At 49.4% G+C, this 25,277-nt stretch overlaps 1 protein-coding gene across 1 annotated transcript in view; it reads right to left on the bottom strand.

Moving 5' to 3' along the window:
* Positions 1–1,164: 1,164 nt before the first annotated feature.
* LOC122399267 (5'-3' exoribonuclease 2 homolog) overlaps positions 1,165–25,277 on the bottom strand; it is a 29,428-nt gene continuing 5,315 nt past the window's right edge. The window contains exons 16-17 of the mRNA XM_043399825.1: positions 1,843–2,057; positions 1,165–1,661 (exon numbers count right to left, since the gene is read on the bottom strand). Of these exons, the coding sequence (XP_043255760.1) occupies positions 1,590–1,661; positions 1,843–2,057 (287 nt within the window). The 3' untranslated portion in view covers positions 1,165–1,589. The remainder of the gene's footprint in view (positions 1,662–1,842; positions 2,058–25,277) is intronic.

Raw genomic sequence — 25,277 nt, 5'->3', positions numbered from 1 at the left:
ACTTACCAGTGAGGACGCGTTGTCGATGATCGTCTGTAAAAAGATGGATAGGAAGGACGTGGCGGATGGTCGAAGAGAATCCACTCGAAGACCTGTCGTAGAACCAATTAAATTATATTTGTCTCAAGTGCATACAATACAAAAATGTCCACGTGGTGCCGCGCATAAGTCGTTTACAGGGAAATAATATACGTACCCCATCTCGCTCGGTTGTGCACTGACGATATGTATAAACGACGAACACGAGGTACAATCGAGGCCTCGGCCTGGGAACGGGGGAAAAGTGGATATCTTTATTCGCAAATAGAAAGTAAACGTTTCACTCCCGATCGAGAATGAAAATTTTAAGCTGCTCTACCGATCGTTTCGAAAACAAAATGGCCTTATTTAATATTCATTGTTACCTCGTTAAAGTGTTCGCCTCGATCGGGGATGAATATTAGAAAGAAAGTAAAACTATCTGGCTCTGTGATGTACTACTGTAAACGAGTCTCCAGACCCGCGTCCTTTTCTCCGCCGAAGCATCGATCGTTTCGTTCACTGCGGAACTGGCGAAGTTCGTGAGAAAAAGAAAAATAAATCGATTGTACGTTTATACGTGGAAACGATCGGTTCTCGCGCCGTCGACGCATCGAGCTACGCGATTAAAAATCTTCGAAACAACCGAAACTCGCGTGCATCTGTTCCGAGATAGATTCACAACAACACTGTCCCTCGAAATCCAAATCGCGACGGTCACCGAACGGTGGGGATGTCCACCGAGTCGCGACCGTGATCGCTAAAATATAGCGTTCGCGTTGTTACTAGCGTTGTTCATGCAAACGGTAATTACATCGAAAAAAATTACAGAGATTAAAGTTTTACTGTTCATTGCAACCAACGGGTTTAATTTTTTATATTTGGAATAATTTTCGTGAACGAACTGAAGCGTACATCGGGAACACGTGAAACGCTATGATTATTAAGAGATCGTAGAACGTATAATTGCCGTTTACGTTTAAAGAATGCCGGGCTAGTAACAACGTGGAACGTCCAGCTGAATAAAATTCTACATTAACAGATTGTACTCGCTCGAATGTTGCTCCCGCATCTACTCAACTTTCCGCGGCGGAGGAGCAACCTTCCGGCGGAACCGTTTTAATATTGTACATTTCTTTTTGTTTCCCCCTTTGTCTACACGGACGTTCATATAAAATTACATTTGATACACTCTTACGTCGCTAAACTCGTGAGTAATAACTGCCAGCACTGGTCCGATCATGCACACCATCCCCTTTCGGAGTTCAATCTCCAGGTTCGCGAGTCCTCTCTAGATCGTCGGGATCCTCGTTGTGCAACGAGGATCTGAACTAAGAGGAAGATCGTGACGTCGATGTATTGCACGTGTATCCGTTATGACGACGAACGCTGGGTACCTAACACGGATAGGTAAAGGAAGCGGATATAGGAGCAGTGCGGTCATTTATTGCTCGCGATGAGACAATCCTCCTGGTCCTAACCACGGTGAACCCTAACATTTCCATAAACCTGATCTCGTGGGAGTCGACGACCGGCGTTGACGTTTGGCGAACGCGGATGTATCGCTACGTCTACCGTCTCCACCCTCCTCCCCTGTTCCCTCCGTTTCCGCTACCGTTCCCTTGGTAATTGGACGAATAATTCTGCAACAACGTAAGGAACGACTCGATTAATCCGACGAATCTCTGCTCCCATTTACTCCGATCGTGACCTCACACCTCCGACTTCGAGGACTTCTTGGACACGATCGAGTCGCCATTTTGGAAAACGCTGATTCGAACAATGGACGTTCTACTATCGAGTAGTCAGGCATTAGAATCTTACCCGTTGCGGATGATAGCTGTTGTTGTACTGTGAATTCTGATAATTGTTCCGCCCGTACGGCTGAGTGCTGTAGTTGTTCCGTGGCTGGTAACGTTGCTGGACGTTGCTGTGGGGTCCACCAGCCCCGTATCCCCTTGCCCACGGTCCCGGCAGCAGGGCGACCTGACTCGAACCGGCGCTCTCGTATCCTCCTTGGTAATCCGCGCTCTGGTAGCCTGAAAATCGAACAACCCTCTCGTCAGTATAGCAGAGAACTCTATTTTTTTCTCGCTGTCCCAATTTTCATCTCAGACAGCCAGCGTGTTCGTCGATCAAAGGGTTAATTAAAATCGTCGAATTTTAGAACGGCTTGACCTATAAATCACCTTCGTCCGCGAACCTGTCGATCAAATCTCGAAAACCGTTGACCGGTGCACGAGTATCGTACACCTTCGAGGCGGGGGCAAAGGGCGGACGGTAGCTACGGAGGGGGCGCACAATGATCGCGTAGGTGAATTGGGGGGGGCTCTCCCGGGGAGCGTGGCGGCGCGTGTCCCGTGTTCCCTCGAATAATATGTAAACGCGCGTGCACGATGGAACGTCCAACGGAAGACAGAAGTGTTTGCCAGCATCGCGAAACGTCATAATGGGGCCTCGATGCTAATAACGGATTTTCGAAAGGGCAACGCGCGTGCCGCGCACGGAAACGACGGGCATTGTACTGGGTGACTCGACGGAAAGTCGTCTTAATACCAAATACAACTACCAAGCGTCGTTTGCATCGTCAGAAATGAAAAGTTTCATGACTTGGAACTCGAATTTCGTTCAAATTGCAACGTCCATTTTGAAGTTCGATAGATCGATGAATTCTAGGATCAAAATGGCGGTACTCGTTGACTAAATGTGCATTTATTGTAATAACAGATACAGAGTATGGGAGGTGCTGATAGGGCTCGATTTTATCCTCGAAAACGACCGCGTATCGATACGAAAAGGGGTGGGACGGTAGAAATTGGAAGCACCGAGCATAACGACGACGCTGACAAAAGAACAAAACGGTTGGCCCCCCCTGTCTTGAATATTTATAACGTTCGAATCGCGAGATCATGCTTTTTACCCGGACTCGAGAGCCCGGTAGTTCGAAAATAAGAGAAGAGGGGGGGGGGCACCGTTTGTTTGATGTATCGCGACGAGTAGAGATCAATTTTAATTGAATTGATCGTAAGCTCGCGAAGGAGACGCGCGAACCGTCCTCTTGGTTGCCTCGCCGGAAACGGTAACGAACCCCCCTCCCCCCCGCGAGGAATCTCGCATTCATGTATTCCAGGCTCACCGTTTCGTCTGCTATCGGCGGTGTATTTATCCAAAGGGACCATCGATCCACTTGTTCCAGTTAAAAAAAAACTGCTCGGAATTGTCTACACTTGACCGGCCCCCCCCCCCTGCCCCCCGCGAGACTAGTCGACGCGTGTTCTATCGACGACTCGATCCCGTCTACGTTACCGCCTCGCTTCTTGCATCGATCCGCGTTACGGATACATGCGAATGTACGAAACTCGCGAAGCAACTGCTCGCGACACGATTAACTAGACGATCTGGGAACGACGCGACTACATATGCAACATAGTTCTCATAGACAGAAGCCCTCGGCTTATTAACACTAGATTTACGGAAGCTGTCCATTTAACGAGTGTCTGATTCCATATTTAAAATCGCAGAACGCGTAAATATTATTTTATTCATATTCCAATTAAAAGAAAAATCGTATTGCAAGGTAATCGTCAACATGAAAGGTATCAATAAATATACGTGCGATCAATGCCCCTAAATCTAGTGTTAAAGTTAACGCTAGAAGAGCTTGAAACGATAGATAGTTCCAATGGAAAATAAATGTTTATTCTTTTCTAGAAGCTCCACCAGTGTTACTATCGTGGTTTCCAAGCGGAATTACTCGACTTGTACCCCAAATAAAAACGTTTTACCCGCCTTCTTTAATAACGTGTCCCGTAAAATTCGCTAAATAATTTCCGCCGGCGTTCCCGTACCGCGAAAAAACCGAGAAATTAATACGGCCAACTCCCCCGACCGGCTGCAGTCTAATTAAATACCTGAGCGTGGTAACGATTCCTCGGGATGGGGTTGAAGCGGTCAGCGTGCGTGCAGGGCAGGGGCTGCTATTATCATAAACGCAACAATAACGAGGGATGATCCGATGTGTAAACTGTTGAAACCCTCCCCCGTGGCCCTTTTTTTTCGGCGAGGGTGAGGATTACCGGTGAGGGGGCCCCTCGGTGGCAGCACGGGGGATGTTATTGTTGCCACGACGAAGCGAGACGAGCCACGGGTTCTCCGGAACAGAGACCCCCGGGGACTCCATAACCTCCGCCAGCCTACGAATTCGACCACCCCTTCGACCCTCGATAATATTGACGGTGTTTCCCGCCTCCCATTACGAGCTCGATTGAACCAAACTATACGATTATCATGCGTCACTGATAGTCTCTCTGTGCCGACGATCGCCGACAGTCGCTTCAACCCTTCAATGGTAATTCCTTGGAGCACCTACGGGGATGCTTCTTTACGATCCCGTGTGCATCGAGTTGTTCTATATTCTGGAAGCACCCGTAGCAACTTCGTACCTTTTTTCGGGGCACTTGTGACGAGAACAATGTAACCTGTGCAAGTTTCCATGTAAATTGTGCTCGAATAAATGGAACACGAAGAGTTTGTCTTTTCACTTTCCTACCCAGCTCTTTCGAAGATTTCAGGTGTTGTTCAGGACCGTTCGAAACTCGACGATATTTTCGAGCGAAACGAGCCGCAATTATTGCACGAATATCGTCCCGAATCGTTGTTGTTCCCCATCGTCGGGGACGAGAGACACGCGAGAATCCGCGACGAGTGGTAATTTAATTGGAAAGTCGCGGGACGGTCCTAGGAGGGGGGAGAGGGGGGGGAAAAAATGATTTTCTCCGGATGTTAAAATGGCGGACAATTAATTACAAAATGAAAGCTCCGCCTGCTCGACGACCGAAGCCCCGAGTTTCGCGAAATTGTATTGGAAAGCGAACGAGAAAGCGACGCGGATAGGAGAGGAGAGAGATTCGTTCGTATGTAGGTAGCGTACGATTCTGTGTGTTGCCTATCCGCCATGGGTATTGGATTGGATTGGATCGCCGCGTCAGCAATACAAACACTCGAAGCCTCGATGTGGGTCGGCCTCTCCCGTTCCTGTTTCAAACTGAAATTACACTTTCCCGTCCGACCGGTCCCGACGCCCACACACCCCTATCCAACCCCGTTTTCTCCCTTCGATTTGTCGTTTTTCGTCCATCCTTTTCATCCAAGATTTTGGCCAAGTTCGCGGCCCCGCGATCCACCAGACTCGAACGTCTTGCCTTTCGTCAGGAGCAACGAGACAACGCCACTTTACCGACAACTTTACCGCAAATTTACTCTGCTTTATCGACGACATACTTTCAAAGACTTTTTTATCGACAATGTAATTTTAAAGGTTCTTGTCGATAAAACAGAGCAAGTATCGACTGCCATCACATCATACAGTTAGTTATTTTTCACATTGCTCGTTGAAAATAAAACACATGCAATAAAGTCTAGACTCAAACATGATTTAACAGTTCTATTTACAATTTTATCAAGATGTTAATCTTTCGAAAGCGAGTTGACGGAAGTAGATCGGAAGGATTCGGGTCAGAAGGCTCGAAAGACGGTCGGAAATTTGGGTCTGCGATTTCCGCGGACTCTGAAAAGCCTGGTAGTCGCAAATTGGTGGCAATCGTCTTTGATAAAGTCACGAAATGTCCGTATCAGCTCGGTTTCCGTCCGCGGGATTAGAAATTAAAGGTGGCGGTTGAACTCGAGGCATAAATTCTCCGACTGCCCCCCCCCCCCCTCCGCCCCCCCTTCTGTCCCCGCCGCGAGGCGCAGTGAAAAAGACTTTTGCGGCCGCGGCACGGAAATCGAAACCCTTTAGCTCCGCTTTCCTCGAGAGGCGAGACCAACCGACTAACTCGAATGAAAAGGCACCGGTGCTGGATAAGAGACACTTCGTGCACGCTCCTGCTGACGTGTATCCGAGCACGAAAAAAGGAAAGAAAAGAGAGCCGGGCAGGGATTTCGAGAGAGAGGGAAAAACCACGGAGATGACGCTTATTTAGCTTACCTTTTACTTACGGCGTGCTGTACAATGTTTACCTACGCCCACCTAAGCGTGTAAGATTCGAGGGACCGTTCGAGAGGAACAATGTTTGCGCAAGAAGAACCGATATTGCGATTTCGATATGCAATAGAGGAAGAGAACCAACGTCGCAGGGTCAAGGTTCACGATTTTCAGATCGAGAACAGTAGATTTAAACGCCTGATTTTAAGTTTCTAACAAGAAAGGCGAAATCGAATATGTCCCCCCGAATTCTGACAATAAATTTTGCTAATTTCAACCCCTGTATCCATCCGCGATGACTCACAAAGCAACGCTGAATAGAAAAGTGACTAGAAGTAACGAAGAACCAATATGGCCGCCATGACAGTTGTAAGTTCCGTGCGCGATGGATTTAATTCGTCTCGACAGAGTCCAGAAGCGTAAAAACGGGAAAGCAAAGGGGGGTGTGGTTGCGTCCGAAATGTGTCGCGAGTACCCATCCAGAAGAACAATGAGCAGCCGTGCGTTCCCGATCGAGGAGGCTGCCGGGTACAAGATGGCGCCAGTACGTAGAGAGTACCACTCGGGCGATTTCCGGCGGCTTTGTTCCGCCGCGGCACTCGTGCACACGGGGGCGTGTGTTCGATGAAACTCGAGGCACGAAGGCGCGTTTTTCAGCCGCCGGTGTACCCAGCTTACGTGCGTGCCGCGATATATAAAGAGGTTTTTCTTCTATGAAGCCAGTTAGCCAACGAACCGGTAATTCCTCCACCGTTTCGCCCTCCCCCCTCTTCGACTTCCTCTCACGGGAGCTTTCTCGCGCTTCGACTTCTTCTTCTTCTTCTTCCTCCTCGTACTCCTTCTCCCCCCTTCTTTTCACGTTTATTCGCCGCGAGCATTCATTCTCGCCTTTGCGCCGCGCGGAAGAAGAAACGAGCCGGGTGCAGCTCAAGATTTCCCCCTCCTCCCCCCCGACCACCACCCGTCGTCTCTGGTCCGCCCTTCTTCCGCGTCTCTCTTACCATTTTTCCCTGTTCCTCTTTTTAGTCGCCGGTAATGGAGGCCCTCGAAGCCGGCCCTTCTAGCGCCTCGACGAGCCAGCCGACGAAACGAAACGAAACGAGAGACGAGACACGTTTACTCCCCTCCACGACGACTTTTACTTTCCTTCTCCCACCGCGCTCGCGCTCCGTTTCCCTGTTTCCGTCGTTCACGGTGATTCGCTCGAGAGGAAAATGCAAGCCGTTTCCCTCCCCCTCCCCCTTCCAACCTCACCCCCCTGTCGAGGCCAGCAACGTTGCTACCCGTCGATGACGACGCTGTTTCGACGGCTACGCGGGGGTTAATTCGTTCCTCCGCATCGACGTTGACCGATATTTCATGGTTATCATTGCTACAACCCCTTCACGGTTACAAAATTCTAACAAAACTACCAAATATATCGAAACGAAAGTACTATCGTTGATTCATCGGGCAGAAGTTACACGGTAACATGTAATCGATGAAATAGTCCGTCCATCGACAGGCAATTACTACTGAAATTCGCGTCGATGTTCAGCGGCCCATCATCCGCGGTCCTGCGATTATTATTCAAATTTTCGTCGGCTTTGCGATTGTTACCACCACCGTGCTCGACTTCACAACTCCTCGAACGTTCCGCGGCGCGTACGAGGCTCTGTGATTACTCGGCTTCCGGTAATACCATCGACGAGCAGAAATTTCGAGCCTACATCAGGGATTATCGATACGGGCCATTCTAACTTCTCGTTGGCCACGTTAAATATTATCGAGATACCACTGAAATACAATGGTCACCATATTGTTTAACCTCATTAATATAAATGGAGTATAAGGGACCCAGCGCGAGAAGAGCAACATTAATACTATAGAAACAAAACGGTACTTACAAAATGTCTGTTCTGTGCGATGTGCGCGTAGTGAAACTTTTACAGAAACATTTTACTCCGTGCTTATACTCCATTTATCATTTATACTTTTCCCCGACAATTATTCGGGTCAACGTTACCCGAAGCTGGTCCGAACCTGGAACGTAACGAAAGATAAACCGTATTTGTACAGCTATGCTCGTGAAATTATCTGTCAGCTATTCGAACTTGAAAGATCTGTTCGATTTGCACGGTTCTATGCGTCGTAACGGTCACGACGCCTCCGATGTCCGTTCGCCGTGGAGAGATCGCCGGAAGTCGCGAGGGGGGGCAGATCGATCGTTCGCCGCGAATTAACAATCGCGGGCAGAATAAAAATCCAACGCGCGGAGAGGAAGCGTGACGTTCCGTTCCCCGAGCTGGTATTTCCAGCTTCGCCCACCGCGACGGAGAGGGACGTAGCGACGAGGCAGGGGGGTCGGGGAAGGTGGGAGGTACGGAGGGAACGGGGAGACGTGGACGGAGGCAGAACGAGCGGGTATCGAACAAGGACGGAGGGAAACACTTGACCCTGCCTGGCTGGTTGCCGCACAGCCGATGCTGTGCCAGCAAACCCCACCGTGCAACGTGCGTTAATAAACGCAACGTCCGCGTGTTGGTGGCTCGTCTGTGTGGCTCTCCTCCCGCACCCTCGACCCTTTCTCTTTCCAGCCCTCCGCGCACGGTCCTCACACCCCCGTCGGCAGGCACCGTCTCTTTTCGACTCCCACCGCGCACGCCCACCGCGGTCCGTGCGTTTCGCTCGTTTCCCGCATGCGCCCCCGCTCTCTGCTGGCGCGGTGACCAACGCGTGTGTGGCGCCACGCAGCGGTCGCGTACGGGCCACGGCGGAACAGAAAGAGGGAGTGCGCGGGGGTGGGTGGGTTTGGTCGCGCGCCGAGCAACGTGTTGACTCTCGCGATCGTGCAGCTCCTAATTTATTTACAATTTCGCGAAGGGGGAGCCGGATTGATTCGAGCTTTGCCCTCCTACCCCGCCCCCCGCCACGCCAACCACCCCCGTCCACCCCCGAGATCCAATACCGGGCCGGGAGTAGCCTACGCCGACTCGGCGCGCTCCTCTCTAATTCGCTGGGCGTTTAATTGCGCGCCCCGCGAGCCTAGACGACGCTGTATCGTTCGATGGTAATTACAGGAACGTTTCGGCGGCCTGTTCGCCTTTCGAAACCTGCTCCAGCGATTTGGACGAGGGAACATCGTCATTCGTCTGCAATGGGGTAGGTTCGGCATCTTTCGAAACCGGGTGTCTCCGTTCCACGTCTGCCTCGATTGTACCAACCTGTAGTGCGCGTAGACATGGAATCGATGTACAGTCGAGCACCGTGTAACGCGGGGGTTCCTTTATTCGTTATTATCGTCATTTATTTTGAATTCGTCAGAAGTACAGGGAACGAGTACGTTTGGCGTCAAACTAGAAGACCTCGACCCGCGTGGAGGGTAAAAAACAAACTCGGTCGCCTCTGCGGTAAACCTTCGAGCACACGGTTCGCGTACCGCAGAGCGTTTTCACTCGCGGTTTGTTAACGGGATGACCTAATGCGAAACAGGCACTGCAAGAATCACCCACGGCTGGCAAGGAGTTAATACGACGCGAGTGGGGACTCGTTGAATTCCCAGCCATCGAGAGGATGAGGAAACAAAACGGTAGCAATCACGGGATACCAAATATCCCGAAACGCGTGGCAGAAGTCGAAGAGTCGAGAGCGACGTTCTCGTTTTTCGGGCGGTGGGGGGTGGTGGCGGTCCCGCGGGCCGAGCATCGGCAAGAAATTATCGGTCGACGATAGAGGAACCGATAAGACCATCCCCTCCAAGGAGGGGGTGAGAGGAAGGAGGAAAGAAGTATGCAGAAAGCACTCGTGTCAGAGGCGACCAATAAATTTATCGAGCGGGTGTTGGCATGGAGACTGCCGGACAGAGCTCGGTCGGATGGCCCAGAGGGCGATGAGAGGGCACTCGAGAATCCTCCAGGAGCCCGTCACGGGGAAATTGGAGGCAGCCACGGCGGCCAGGAGGAGAGGAACCGGAGGGTGGAGACGCGTACCCTCGAAGAACGACGGAGACAGCGCGGGGGGCGGACGGGGAACGAAGATGGAGAACCCCGGTACGAAGAGAAAAGGGGGTTGAAGAGGCCGAGATATCGATTTCTCGCGGTGATCCAATCAACGATGGTGCCTTATCTGACGCCTTCGCCGGCGGCTTTAACGCACACCGATGTCCCCGGCCGGATATAGACCGTCCGGAGGCTCTCGCGAGTCAACCTCCTTTCTCTGTTTATTAAATATCGACGTGGACGCGCGACGGGCCGTGGGTCCTTCGATGTCTTTCCGCCGACCTGGCGGAAATCTTCGGTTGGAGGGCCGAGAAATTCAAAGACAGAGGGGGCCACGGGGGGAGGGGTACCACGATCTTCTGGCTCGGTCAGATGCGTCGCGTTACAACGACGGGGATCGATACGACCGATGCGAGCCAAGACGTCAGCCAATGTTTAACGAGGCTGCCAGGCCGGGCCTCGTTCGAGACTTTCCGCGACGTCTGGCGATCTTTAATTCATTAACGGCATTAATTATTCATCCCCGATAACGACGGGGAATCGCTGATCGGCCCCCTTCTTCGACGAACCGACAGAAAGAGCGAAAGAGAGAGGGGGAGTCCGCGAGAAGTGGTTCGATTTCCGAATACCCGATCCTTTTTATTATTCGCGGGTTCCAGGCCTTGGATAAATCGTGTACCAAGAGAGACAAAGATGGATGGAAGAGCCGCATTTTCGCGTGGACGTTCCCGGTGTGTACGGACTGGCTAATCCCTCTGACATTGTTCCGAAACAATACGACATCCGCCCCTAATTTGTACTGCCTTCGACGGGGACCGTTTCTCGTCGCCGCGCCGGCAGGCCGACAGAGTCAATATTTTCGCTGTCTCCGGGGTTCACGGCGGAACGGAGACGGAACATCGACGGAAATTCGCTAACCAAAGAGGAGAGAGAACCGTCGCCGGGGAAAAAGAGAAGAAAAGCCGCGGGATTTCTGCATAGCTTGCTGCCACGCGGCTCCGCTCGCTTGCTTGCTCAGCCGTTTCGGATTAAACCGAGTCTCGCGCACGCTGTTCCCTCTTTTCTCGCTGGGTTTCCCTCAAGGGGTACCTCTCGCGAGCCCTAAACAATCGATCCCCGCCTTTTTATTTCGGTTACTCGAACCACGCGACCTTGAAAATATCCTGCAAATCCGTTTCAACTTCGAAAATTTCATCGCGACGCGAACCGTTTCTTTTTTCCGCCGAATAACACGCAAGAGGAAGAGTTTGTCCTGGAGGGGGGGGCGAGAAACAAACGACAAACGCGACCCGTCCGTGTTGCACTCGGCGGGAAGTTGTGTCGATCCAACGCCGGATCCACGTTTGATTCGATGGAGCAAGAGGAGAGGAAAAAAAAAAACGGGAGAGAGGTAGGGAACGAGAGCAGAAGAGCGAAAGAGTAGTGCGCTCGGCGTTGTAGGACTCTCCGGTGGAGAGCCCTCCCTCTCCCTCTCGCCCGCTTGAAGCCCTATCCACTACTCATTTATCAAATAAATCAACACGGCTACTTGTGCACCTGTGGAGAGATTCAGCCACGTGCCGTCCAAAAGCCCCCTTTCTCCCCTGGCGAATCGATCTTTCGACCTGGCCAAGATCGAGACACGGAGGATCGATCGTTTCGAACTTACCCAAAATCGGACCTAAGCGTAATGGACGCTCGAGAGTCGATTAATGACCGGAAAAAATATCACGAAAACTAGATTCGGCGCGTGAACCATCGATGGTACACGAGGCGTGGAAGTATTAAATTGTAAGAATCTGAAAGACGGTTTTTTCAACGACGGAGGTTGCTCTGTCGTTCGCATGCAGATCAACCGAAGGGAAAGTGGTGAAGGCGTACGAAGAAAAGGGAATAAGAGGTAGCACGGGGAGGGATCGCGGAGGAGGAACGCGGAGGGTGAGGAAGAAAGAGGGAGTATAATCAAAGAGCTTCGAAAAATCAGGATGCACTTAGAAGCACGTACTCGGCCTATAGAGAGGCATTCAGTTATACTGGTGAGTTTGGAGTCAAAGCAAGGACCCTTGGCCTCAGCCGGCGCATTACCTCCGGTGCTCGCGTCGTCGTCCGCGTCTATGCCCGCGTTTACATCCACGCTACCTTTTCCTCTCGCGTTCGAGACTACGCGCGCTAACCGCGCCGGCTGTATTTACGATCACCGGAGACCGAGAGCATCGACGCGATTAGGAGCCAACTCGAGCGGACGGTCTTGGATGCATCAACCCCCTTTACGAATCGACTTTACCGACTATTGCGAATCCTCCCGGTTTTTAAAACGTGCCACGTGGGGTCCCAAAACAGCCATAGATGAATGTCCAGAGCAATTATCTTAAAGCAATAAAGATTTCTGCCATGGACGCCAGGCTATTGGATAGTCGGTCGAGCGCTTGCGAGAGACACAAGAGCTTGGCCCTCTGGCGGCCACTCGGAGTCGTGTGCAAAGAGTTAAACACGAGGCTGACAAGAAAGTAACGGAGCATTTTCCATTTTGGGGAACTTGAAAGACGATTCTCGGCGCCCTGCCTGCGAAATGTAATCGAGAAGGGCGATTAGGCGATATCGAGTCCTATACACGATCGCTCGACGAACAAGCAGAGTCGAGACGGTGAGGAGAGAACGATGGGGGGTTCGCGGACAGGGCTGAAGAGTCGCGAGGACGACGACACGGCGGGGCCCTGAAGAGCGAGAAGAGGCGCTGAAAAGGTGGCTACTCGGCTTTGTAACGGAGTTAAGAAGACGAGGAAGCCGCGAGCATAACCGCAGAAAACGTCGCCGGGGAAGAGAAACGGTGAAAGAGCGAACGCGGGAGACTGCCGGGAAGATCGAGCCGGAGAAAAAGAGTACGCCGCGAAGAAGAGGAAGAGGCGGCGGAGGATGGTCCTTGTGCACCGAGGACCCCAGGATACCGGCAAGGAGTATCCTAGAACTGTCGAGGATCCTTCACTCCCATCGTCCTCTTCCTCGGTGTGCCTTCGGCTCTCCCACTTCTCCTCCGGTCGCTGTGTCTCTCCTCTTCGTCTGCTCGTCCTCGTTCCTCCATTGTAAATATGCCCCTCACCCCTGGTCCCATCGGGATCTACTCTTGCAAAGGGAACCGTCGTCTCCTTCAAATGCTACACCCCGAGAGGGATATCGCCACCCCTCCGCACCCTCTTTTCATCCACCCCCCGCCCCCCCTCGTCACCCACCCCCTCCTCGTCACGGTTCGTAGCTCCTTCTTTATTTCTCCGTCGTTCGTCTCCCGGATGGCCTCCGTCGTCGCGGCGCTCTGTGTGCCGCGAAACTTTCGTACGGATTGCGAAATCAAGGGCTCTTCGAGGGCTCTGGAGTAGGTGAAGAGAGAGAGCGCCGTCCGTGCGACAAGGTGGCGGGGGTTTTCTGGCGGTGGCGCCCCGCGAGCGCGACAAGAACGCGAGCCTCGCGAAAAGAACCCTTCCCTCGGCTGCAGAACCGGAGGAGAGGGACGAACAACGACGGACTACGTGTTCCCTCCGCGTGCATTTTCGCCTTTGTTCGATGAAACGTCCGAGGAACCTCGATGGAACAAAATGGCACCCGGAATCTTGTCCAAAGTGGTTCCCCGGACGAGTTGCTTGGAGGAATATAGATAAGAGCTCAGAAGGCTGGTAACTAGGATTATTAACTCTGACGTTCGTTGTATCCATTGAAAAATTAGCTGGTGAAGCCTCTAGTTTTTCATTATTACGGAGGACAGTCCTTTTATATTTACCCGATAAACGCGCGTACGGATTATTCCCGCGCCTATGCAGCCCATTCGTCGAACGCTGAACATTCTGCTTTCAGACGCGAGTGGATTAATGGCTTTTAAACCAACGATGAAGTGGAACGAGCGCGAAGCGAAGAGACCAAACGTACACCGGCAAAATAGCAACATGGCGGGAGTACTCTCGATGGCCTTGAGCGGCCACTTGATGCGGCGACGAGAACAGCTACGTCTTCCGCGGATTCTGATCGAAAGACACTGCGCTACAATTACTTTCGCGATCCCAAAAAACCGAAATTCTGATTGTTCCTTTCCGAACGGAGGTTCCGTCAAAATGTCCGGCTCGACCGCGAAATACGAGCGTCGACCGCCCCGTTGAAATTCCGGATCCCGTGAAGAGGATTCCGCTGGACCTCCGGGGATCGGTCGAGTCCTCGAAACCAGTGAAATCGGATCCTCCTGAGGGGGTGGCGGAAGATGGGTCAACAAGTCGACACGCGGAGAACAACCGGGGGTACAACGCGAAGATCCGAAACCCGATACGTTCCGCAAGGAATCAAAACGTGTCACGGATCCGGGCACTTAAGGGCGCGGCCGAGAGACGTTCACACTTCCGATCGAGAATGAAAAGGAAGAAAGGGAGGACAGAGGGGAGAGGGGGGCCCACTTGACCCAACGCGTTCCGTTTCTGAATGGTGCACCGATGGTTTCGGTTCCCAAGCGGTTCCCGCCCGCCCCATGAAACACGAGCCCCGCGATTATGAATGCCGCACCGCAAATTGGACGGCTGGACACCTCGGAAGTTGGTGTATTTATCGTCTATTGACACGAGAAACTTGATATCTTGGACATCGTGGAGGGTGGTCTGATTTTCAAAGAGATACGAGCAATTATTAGTCAACTCCCCGTACTCGCGCCATTGGAGGGCTACGCTCTCGACTCTCTCGCAAGCGCTCGACTCTATCCACTATACACTTTCTTCGCGAGCAGAAACAGCGCCATAACCGGGGGGTTCTGCCGGTGAAATCTCCGCGGACGAAAGTCAGCGTGTCGGAGGAAATGCTTGGAGAAAAAACCGAGTTCTCGAACCACTCGAAGCCCCGCAGGACGCACTGAAAAACCCCAGAGGCGCCTGCTAAAATCCGATTCGACGGATGATCCTCGCCCGGTGACTATGGGAGGGCACAATGGAGGAGATTCGAGAGAGGAGAGAGGCAAAGATCGTTGGACCAGAGGGTGAAACTCTTCTCTCTCCTTCTCGGGTGCTTCTGGAACGGCTATTCCCTCGGCTCGCGGCGGAAATGAGGCGGAAAACCGCACCCTCGGGACTCACCTTTTCTTCGCGTTTTTCGGGGATGCGGACGTCGAGTTCGGATACGGATTTCGGAGGCAGCCGAGCGCGATGAAATCCGTGCCAAGATGGAGAACGGGGGGAAAAATATATACGTACATATATGTCTGTATAAAAAAAGAGAAACGGGAGAACATTTTCCATTCGTCGAGTTTACAAACGGCGGCGCTATCCGCTCTCCGGATCCGGTTAATCGCGTGACCCAGAAACCGAAAATGTAAATTACTACGGGGGCCACGGGGAGGAGAGGAGAGCAGGGAAAACATTTCTCTGGATCGGTGAGCGACGATAAATAGAGATAACCGGGGGGCGGGAGGGAGGCTTAAATGCCCGGGGAAAATTTCTGTGCCTTTCTCCGTTCCATCGGCGCGGAAAACAAGAAAAGGCAACCGACGGAGCGCGTTCGAAGAGACAATAAGACAAATTTACGAGATATTTTCGTCGAACGTGGAAAACTACCGCTTCAAGATACCGAGCACGAGAGCAGGAGTACCCAGGACACGGTATAATGCGAATATGAGCGAGAATTAATAACCCTCGGTTTCGAAGGCGGCGGCCATATTGCAAAAACTGAAAACGTCGCCAAGGAGATGAAACAATCGCATTTTTACTGTTCCGTTGCTTGTGAAATATTTGTCCAATGTATAAACAGAGAGAAATAAACAACTTGAAAGCAAAAATGTGTCGATTTTAACACTTTAATTGTCCGTCACCACTGATATTGTGGACCAAAGTGAGATACACGAAGATACTAGAATTAATGAAACGGAAGCTTCGCAGAGGGCTGTCTCAACCCCTAAATATAATAATTCGTATCTTACTTTAAGTATTTCTTATATTTTTGCATATTAAATGCATTCTATAGTTTTTTGAGGATTAAAATTTCCCATAAATGCATAAACATCTGCAGTCTAATTATAAGGAATTATAATAAGTTGAATGTATGATGATTGATACAGTAGATCACGTATACGTGACAGTGGCCAGCGTCTGCTAGCTCACAAAGTCACACATACGTAACAAGGGTTGAAATGTGGGACGAAGAGTCGCCATTGCAAATAGATCGAACTCGTCGAAATATATATGGAAAAGCTTACGTGGACCAACTTTCTCGACGAAAGAGACGCGATTTTTTATTTTGAGAAACGCGTAAGTGTAACAATCGTATGAGGGGGTGTACGAAGAGGAAGCGGAGGAGGGAAAGAGAGATGACCGAAGCGTCGTACCGGGTCGTAGATATATTCAAGAAGCCATCCAGAGCCCTCGGTGTATATCCACGGTATAATCGTGCGTACGCAGGGAGGCAAGAGAGCTCGTCGTCGTTTCTGAATTAATCTCATTCGACTGCCCCCTTTATGCTCGCGGTGCTCTCCCTCGCATCCTGCGGCGAGCCTCCTAGCCGCTTCGTGGCTTCAAGGTTAATTGGAACGAAAGCGAAGAAAGGAAAAGGAGCGTGAGCCCCCGGAGGGCGACCGGATAGAATCCCACGACGACGCGAGTTTTCTTACCCGAGCCACGCCACTTTAACGACACGTTCAACCGCCGAGCTTCTTCCCCGGAGGAACCGACGTTTCCTCCACCATTGGCACCCCCCCACCTTCTATCTTCCTCGAGATCCGCTCGAGATTCACTCTTCAACAACGATACCAACGCTTTCGCGACCATGATTGTTCCTAAAAGCCTCGATGACCACTAGAGTCCTTCAAATACAAAGTTCAGATCGAGAGTTAATTTTTACCCCTGAAATTTGACAAAGCAATACTAGATACTAGACACTCTGTGCACGGAGTAAAATACAAAGAGTTCGGCGTCGATCGGGGCTAAATAGAAGAAAATTAGAGGCTACGGGTGCATAGGTGTATCGATGATCACCTCCTACCACCCCCTATCTTCCTCAAGATCCGCTCGAGTTTTCACTTGTCAACAACGATACCAACACTTTCGCGACCAACGATTGTTTCTTGAAGCCTCGAGGAACACGCTTCGATGACCACTAGAGTCTTCCAAATACAAAGTTCAGATCGAGAACTAATTTTTACCCGTGAAATTTGACAAAGCAATACTAGATACTAGACACCCTGTGGAAAATACGAAGAGTTCAGCGTCGATCGGGGCTAAATAGAAGAAAATCAGAGGTTACGGGTGCATAGGTATATCGATGATCACCTCCTCCCACCCCCTGTCTTCCTCGAGATCCGCTCGAGATTCACTTTTCAACAACGATACCAACACTTTCGCGACCACGATTGTTTCTTAAAGCCTCGATGACCACTAGAGCCCTCGAGATACAAAGTTCAGATCGAGAAGTAATTTTTACTCGTGAGATTTGACAAAGCAATGCTAGATACCATGTACACGGAGTAAAATACAAAGAGTTCAGGCGTCGAATCGGTGCACGACTTAATGGTTACGCGTACAAGAGCCCCCGCTGGTCGCTTTCAAGTAAACATCGCGAAACGGAGGGGATCGGGGCTAAATGGAAGAAAATTAGAGGTTACGGGTGCACAGGTGTATCGATGATCGCCCCCCCCCCGGCAAAACAGAATAGCTTTTCTGTTCGCGCAACCCCGTGTCTAGGATATGCGCACCATTTACCTTCGTGCGGCATTACGTGAAAGGGCATCGGAGCGACGGCCATTCTATCCCATAAAGACGGGCCGGGAAGAAAGGGAAATTCTGTTGTAGGTGTTCCGTGTTCGAGAATCCTCGTTTCGTGTTAGCTCACGGGGATCTAATGCGAGGAGACGCGACGGTCCTCGACTCCTGAACCGGCCCCCGGAAGTCAACGCAACGGAAATTTACTCGATTGTTGGAACAACTTTCTACAGAGCTCCTATGGGTACCTAATTATACCAATATTTATTTATGGTAAGCGTTTAATCTTAACACTGGAATTACCGACGATTATAGTGTGTTTATTTGTGCCAAAGAAATTGAATAGATACGCGAAGAAATATAGAATGCAATGGAAGCAAGTGTTTAAAATTACGATAAATTTTTACAAGTTTTATTAGAAATTACGAATGGGTCATTTTGACTGGTTTGGTAGTTCTACTGTTAAATGATAGAGTTAATGAATTATTCTAACCGAGTCAGGATCGGAATTTCTCAGAAAAATTATGTTTTACGATCTTGAGTCGGTGTTTCTAGTGGAAGGAGACGTTGGAAAGTAGTATTAGACGACGACTAGCCAGACAGTGAGATTCCAATTAAAAGGGGGGTAGCCGATGGGCCGATAATATCGATCTCGCGAAGGGTCGGGGTTGGTTTAGCTTTAAGTAAAAGTCCAAACGAACGAGCCCTTGGCTCCCTTCGGGTCCACGATGGCCGTAAGGCAGGAGAGGCTTTCTATTAGCCACTAGAAATCGCACGAACCCTTCACAGGGACAAATCGAAACGGTACCAGGCGCCTCGCAACCCGCTCTAATAGAGTTTCACGCTCGTCGAGAATCGGTCTGAGCCGGGATAGACGGTTTCTGCCGGACCTGCGAGCTGGTCAAGCGTAGAATTGATAATCAAAGCGATCCGGGACGGTGCCACGTTTCCCTTAACGACTTTAGTTGGCTCGATTCTGTCGGTCACTCGGACGAGCCTCGTTCGATGATCCACCCTTCGTATAATTACTCGATCACGTCGAAATATCTACGATTAACACTTTAACGCGTTGGCTGCCAGTCTAAGATCTTAAAATTGTTTACGGAACCAAAACTTTCATTTTAAGCAATTGTAGATTGCACGACTTAAAAGTTGTCGTAGCAGTTGCTTTCGTAACCTCGTTAAAATTTACGAAGCTTATTGAAATTTATTTTCTTTAACATTTCAACTTGAGACTGCGGATCTTCATGCAAATTCATATTTTTATTAATATAATTAATGAAATTGGAGCTTTGTAGAGGGTTGTCTCAACCCCTAGATATAATAATTCGTAACTTATTTTAAGTACTTCTTATATTCTTGCATATTAACTAAATTCTGTAGTTTTTTGGAAATTAAAATTTCCCATAAATGCATAAACATCCGCAGTCTAATTATTACAGTTCTACTGTTAAAAGTTCTGTCACCTATATGTGGGTGACGTGGCAGTCAAAGTGTTAATGGCCGCACATATCGCGCGAAGACCGTTGTTCGTCACCATTGATATTGTAAACTAAAGTTAGATAGACGAAGATGCTAGGAATTATTATAAATGTAACCTCAACAAACGTAATAAGTTCAATGTAGATCACGCACACGTGACAGCGGCCGTCAAAGTGTTAAGGCCTGACCACTGTTTCCAATTCACAGATAGATTAAGGAAGTTGAGAAAGGAGTGCGTTCGAATTTAAAACTTTCCCGATTTGACCCAGAGTTGGCGAGCGAATAAACACGTTCGCCTCGAGCCCCATTGGTCCGCGAGCAAGAAGAAGAATCCTCCTCGTTGCTAATATTTTTTTTTCCTATTCCGGTGAACGAGCGATGGAGGGTCCGCGGAGGCAAAGGCCTCCCCCTCCCCCACCCCGCAGTGTTCTTCTCGAGGAGGGACAGAGTGGGAGGGACGAAGGTAGGAAGACATAAAATAGGAAAAAAAAATATTCGTATCTTTGACGAAGCCGAAGAAGAGTCGTCGTACGTGTCCTTAAGCGACTGCCAGGCTTCCACGCTAATGAGGCGCGGCGTAATTAGTGAGACTGTCTACCCGGCTGGACCCTTCACGAGGAGGGCGGATCCCTCTCGACGTCGAGTCGCCCTCTCACCCTCGCCACTCCACGCATCCTCAACCCGTTTCACGATTTCTTACCCGGTGGCCGCCGTAGAAGGAGCCGCAGTGCCTCGCTGACACCTCGGAAATTCACGACTTACGAACGCGAGAGGGGGGTAGGGATGGGGGAGAACCGACGGAGGACTCTCTCCGTGACTCTCGCGAAAAAATAGCGCGATTAAATCTAGCACTCGCCGGGGCCTTGATTCCTTTTTTTTTCGCCTCTTTTCTTTGCCTCGCCGGGGCGGCCTCTTCTCTTCCTCGAGCACCTCGAGAACACAACCCCCCCAGGACGCTTCAATCCTCTCGACCACGCGCCTGCAATTTCGGGTTCTCTCGAATAATCATGCGTTTCGGTCATCGCTGGCATCCGTTTCGCGTATAATTTAATTCGTTCGTTGAAATGGAGGATATTGGAGGGGTCAGTCGAGCGCTTGCAAGAGAGACAAGAGCGTGGCCCTCTGGCGGCGAGTACGGGAGCTAACCTAACCCACTCGTAATGTCTAACAAAAATTGTTACAAATTTACTCGACTGGATTCTTGAACATTTATCGTGGTTTTCTACAAGAGTACGAACGCTTGCGAGAGAGACAAGAGCGTGGTCCTCTGGCGGCGAGTACGAGAGGTAACCTAACCCAGTACATTATGTCTAATAGAAATTGTTACAAATTTACTCGTCTGGATGATTTTCTACAAGAGAACGAATGAACACTTATTTTCATTGCACTTAACACGTTTCTACACATATCCATTGATTAAATTTCTTCGATAGAAATAAATACAGTGATTGTCGATGCTTCTAGTGTTAAATGGGTTTCGACGAACGGTGTAGATCGCCGATGGGTTATCAGGGGTGGGTTTTCGGAGGCGGGAAGGCCGATTTAGAGCACAATGCGGTTCAATGCCGAGGAAATTAGCCACGGGTGCTGTCGGTGACGCCCGTCAACCCCACACCACTGGAAAACAAACCGTATCTGTCCCGGGCTGGCCGAGCCATGGGAGTCGATCTGTATCTTTGTCGGTCCGTCGAAAACAAACTAAAATATTTATTTCGCGAAAAACACGAAAATCGACTGAATCTAACGATCATCAATTTACCGTTTATATACCATTCGGTTCGATTAAGAGTTTCATTAAAAACAAAAACGGGGGAAAAGTTTATTGCTCGTGAAACGATCATCCAAGGGTCGGATGGAAATTTATTTTTGTTCGGTCCCTTCGTCGCCGGACAATCGAGAAACAAGGAAATAAAACTACAATGGCTGGCCAAGACACGGTTCGCCGCGAAAGAAGAACCCGTGCATTGCGATTATAAAAAATATTCCCCTCTCTTTCTAGACCACGAACGACGAGGTTTTTGAAGTTCCAGGTCCAAAGAGATCCACCGCGGGCATCGAGTGTCTGAAGAGATCGCGAGGACAAGTTCACCTATGCTCTCGAAGATGAATGGGGATCCTATAGATTAATGGGGAGCCTGTATCGCAGGTAGACATACGCCGGATGAATAGGCGAGGGTGAACGAGCATTTAGAGAAGAAGCCTCTGTCCGTTCTCTCCGCTGTCTCTCTCCTCCCCCCTCACCCCCCCTCACCCTTGGCCGCTTTTGTTCGACTCGTCTTCGAGATCGAAGGTTTTTCCATGAAAAACACGTGTCCCCGTTACGCAACTTCCCCGTAATTATCGCCAGTCGCGATTGTCGCTTGGTCATTCCCGATGTGACGATTCTACTCCCCGTTTCGAACAATCCCTCGAAACTGGTTCCAACGACCGTTTAACCCTTTCACGATCGAAATATTAATGTTCGTTTCGTCGAGATGGAAACGAAGAAAAGAAACTTAAAATTGGGGAGTCCCCGAAGGTGCAACGAGGTTAAGGAACAGCTTTTACAATATTCTTGGAGTTTCCAAATATTCTTCGCTAAAATACACGCTGTTTGCATTTTTGAACATTAAAATTCTCCAATCCGTTCAGGAGTTATGATGTTTTAATTATATTCTCAGCAAGGAATTTTTTTCTCGAAAATGGTTAGGATTTCGAGGGTATGTCTATTCACCGAAAATGATTGTAATTGATCCCTGCAATAGAAAATAATTTTTCTAGAATGATTTGAAACTTTTCAATTTCGCCGAAAAATTTCTGCATCTACTGGAATTTTTTTCTCGAAAATGGTTAAGAATTCGAGAGTATGTCTATTCACCAAAAATGATTGTAATTAACCCCTGCAATCGAACATAATTTTTCTGGAATGATTTGAAACTTTTCAATTTCGCCAAAAAATTTCTGCACCTACTCGAATTTTTTTCTCGAAAATGGTTAGGATTTCCAGGGTATGTCTATTCACCAAAAATAATCGAAATTGATCCCTGTAATAGAAAATAATTTTTCTAGAATGATTTGAAACTTTTCAATTTCGCCGAAAAATTTCTGCATCTACTCGAATTTTTTTCTCAAAAATGGTTAAGATTTCGGGGATATGTCTATTCACCAAAAATAATCGAAATTGATCCCTGTAATAGAAAATAATTTTTCTAGAATGATTTGAAACTTTTTAATTTCGCCGAAAAATTTCTGCATCTACTGGAATTTTTTTCTCGAAAATGGTTAAGATTTCGGGGATATGTCTATTTACCAAAAATGATCGTAATTGATCCCTGCAACTAAAAATAATTTTTCTAGAATAATTTGTAACTTTTCAATTTCGCCGAAAAATTTCTGCATCTACTCGAATTTTTTTCTCAAAAATGGTTAAGATTTCGGGGATATGTCTATTTACCAAAAATGATCGTAATTGATCCCTGCAACTAAAAATAATTTTTCTAGAATAATTTGTAACTTTTCAATTTCGCCGAAAAATTTCTGCATCTACTCGAATTTTTTTCTCGAAAATAGTTAGGATTTCGAAGGTATGTCTGTTGACCAAAAATTATTGTAATCGACCCCTGCAACTAATAGTAATTTTTTCAGCACGATTTGAAATATTTCAATTTTGCCGAAAAATTTTTTTTTTATATACGCAATCCGAACGGTTCCCACAGGCCTTACATTTCGCGTATCCTCTCCGTTCTCTCATCCTCGTGATCTAAAAGGAGAGGATGAAAGGAGGTCTGATCCGTTCCGCGTGCAAGACCGCGTAAGCGTCCTTTCGAGGCGGCCATGGGTCCGTGGAGAACGACTAATGGATGGATAATGACACGTAATGGATGCGCGACGGACATTACAGGTAATATCTCGTAAAAGCTGCCGGGCGTTTTCCGCCTGCCAGAAAGACTCGACGAGAAGGGAGGAGGTAGAAGAGATCCCACGTAAATAGACACACACCTCGGTGACGATGGATGGGACGAGAGGTAATTTCTACCGGCGAATCGAGACTGAGGAAGCCGTGGAAGCTTTCAACCGTTTCGTGTACTTCTACCATTGAGAGGCGCAATACCCATCTATATGTTTCAGTATTCTCCGTAGTGGTGTCGATGATTAATTTGTAGGGGAAAGTGAATTACACGGATTATTGCAATTCTTATTCGCTAGGTTGCCTTCTCGATAAATAAAGCTAGGTAAATTTCTATAATACAAACTTGTCTCTATCAAGCTTCCGTGTTCGGAGGTGCGAAACGATTTGTAATTTCAATTCGATACGTCTTACGAAGCATGTCAGCGGGGAATCTCGAACCCCAGCTAACTTGCAGGACCACACGCGGGGCAGCAACAATGAAACATGAGAAGAAACGTGAGAAGAACCAGTATAGGAAAGGGAACCAGGATCCCTCGGTCGATGCATCTGTTTTATCGGTAATACAGTATCACAAACTATCGATAAAACAGCAGCACTGTCGATAAAACAGTAACGCTATCGATAAAACAGTATTTTAGTATGCAACAGATCTATTTCACTAGCTTGCTAGATTAGGGAGAGGCTTAGGACACAGCACCGTTGGACAAAAATCGCCACGTAACGTTATGGAAAAACACAGCTACGCGGTTTTGCCCTACTTTCCCCTGCATTGTGGGGGGAAAAAATTAAACTACTCAAGAAAATATCGATGTATTGGTACGGGACTCGAAAGTTACACAAGCCTACACGGGAGGAGGGGGTTAGAGCTCGCGACACTCGGTTATCGAGTGGTCTCGCGAGGAGCGAGAACGAGAAGTCGCGGTGTCGGTAGGTAGCCGGTTCGACGGTTCGTCTTGCCGCCCGGTTTCTGCGCGATTCGAGCCACCGTCGCTGGCTGCCGCCGCTGCACCACGAGTGTTTGCAGTCCACTCGAAACCAGTCCCGGAACGAGCTTCGCGCGCGCGACAGGGACGCAACGCGAGGGTCGAACGGTAAGGGAACAGAGACGGACGGACAAAGCAACCGGGAGGGACAAGCAACGACGTAGGCGGGAGGCCAGAGAACGAAGCTTAATTTGTCTAACGAGGGGCCTCTGCCTGCACCTGTCATCTCTGGACGGAAGATACGGACGAACGGACCGTGTGGCCTCGACCAACCCCCCTAAAACTTCTCCCGCGCGGACGGGGGGCTCTCTCGTTCGTTTCATCCCTTCAGACGGAGGCGCGTTTGCTTGCTTACTTCGCTTTGCTTTGCTCGGCAACGCGTGTGTTTGACCCGAGTCACAGCATCAGAGGGATATCCCTGAGACTCGACTTGGTTTGGCCTAACACGGGGAGGGAACCTTGTGGACCCAAAGTGGGTTGGGGAAGCCACTACTCTTGGGTCTTGTTTCTAAATTGGTATCGATCAGAGTGGGAGCAGCGTTTTGTCCTGGAAGAAGCTCTGAAACTTGCAGACAAACACCACGCTGATTATTTGCATTTTGTCCTGGGCCTGCTAGTGGACTCTTCACTAAGATCGAGGAGCGTATACATATATGCAAACGGAAGGCCGGTCGAGCGCTTGCGGGAGAGACAAGAGCGTAGCCCTCTGGCGGCGAGTAACGCAAACTCTGATGACCAAAATCTAAACTGCTCCGCTCTCTTTGGAATTTGCATCGAGAACACTTGTTGACCAGGGGGACAGAGGCTAGAATGGGAAGACGATATCCAACGACTAGCGGGTCGATGGTCAACGACTATCTTTTCGACGAGGGTTGTTAGATAGCCTGAGTTAGGTGCGTGTGCTTGGCGTTTCACTCCCCTCGGTAAATCAATCATGCACGGTCACCGTGGCCCCGTGTAACACGTTTTGTTTTTACGGTCGCACGCATAGAGTGTCTTTCTTTACGCGCGTGCATACACCCACGCAGGCCCGGTCACGCCTCCCAGGGGGACGGTTACAGTGTCAACTCCGAGCGATCGTAACTCATCTTTCCAACAATCGGGACCTTCCTACAATTTACCTTATAAACGACTCTCTTTATCCTTCTCCTCGGTAAATAAATAAATAAATAAATAAATATCCTCTCCAAGAGACGACGGAACCCCCGGACGCCCGGACATCGCGACGGGAAGACCAACAACGAACGACAACGATAA

Source organism: Colletes gigas, unplaced genomic scaffold, assembly GCF_013123115.1.
Source record: "Colletes gigas isolate AHSC1104 unplaced genomic scaffold, ASM1312311v1 Colletes_gigas_Sc00012, whole genome shotgun sequence".
Taxonomy (NCBI): domain Eukaryota; kingdom Metazoa; phylum Arthropoda; class Insecta; order Hymenoptera; family Colletidae; genus Colletes; species Colletes gigas.
Note: the sequence above shows the minus strand (reverse complement) of the source record. Positions and strands in the feature narration are given on the sequence as shown.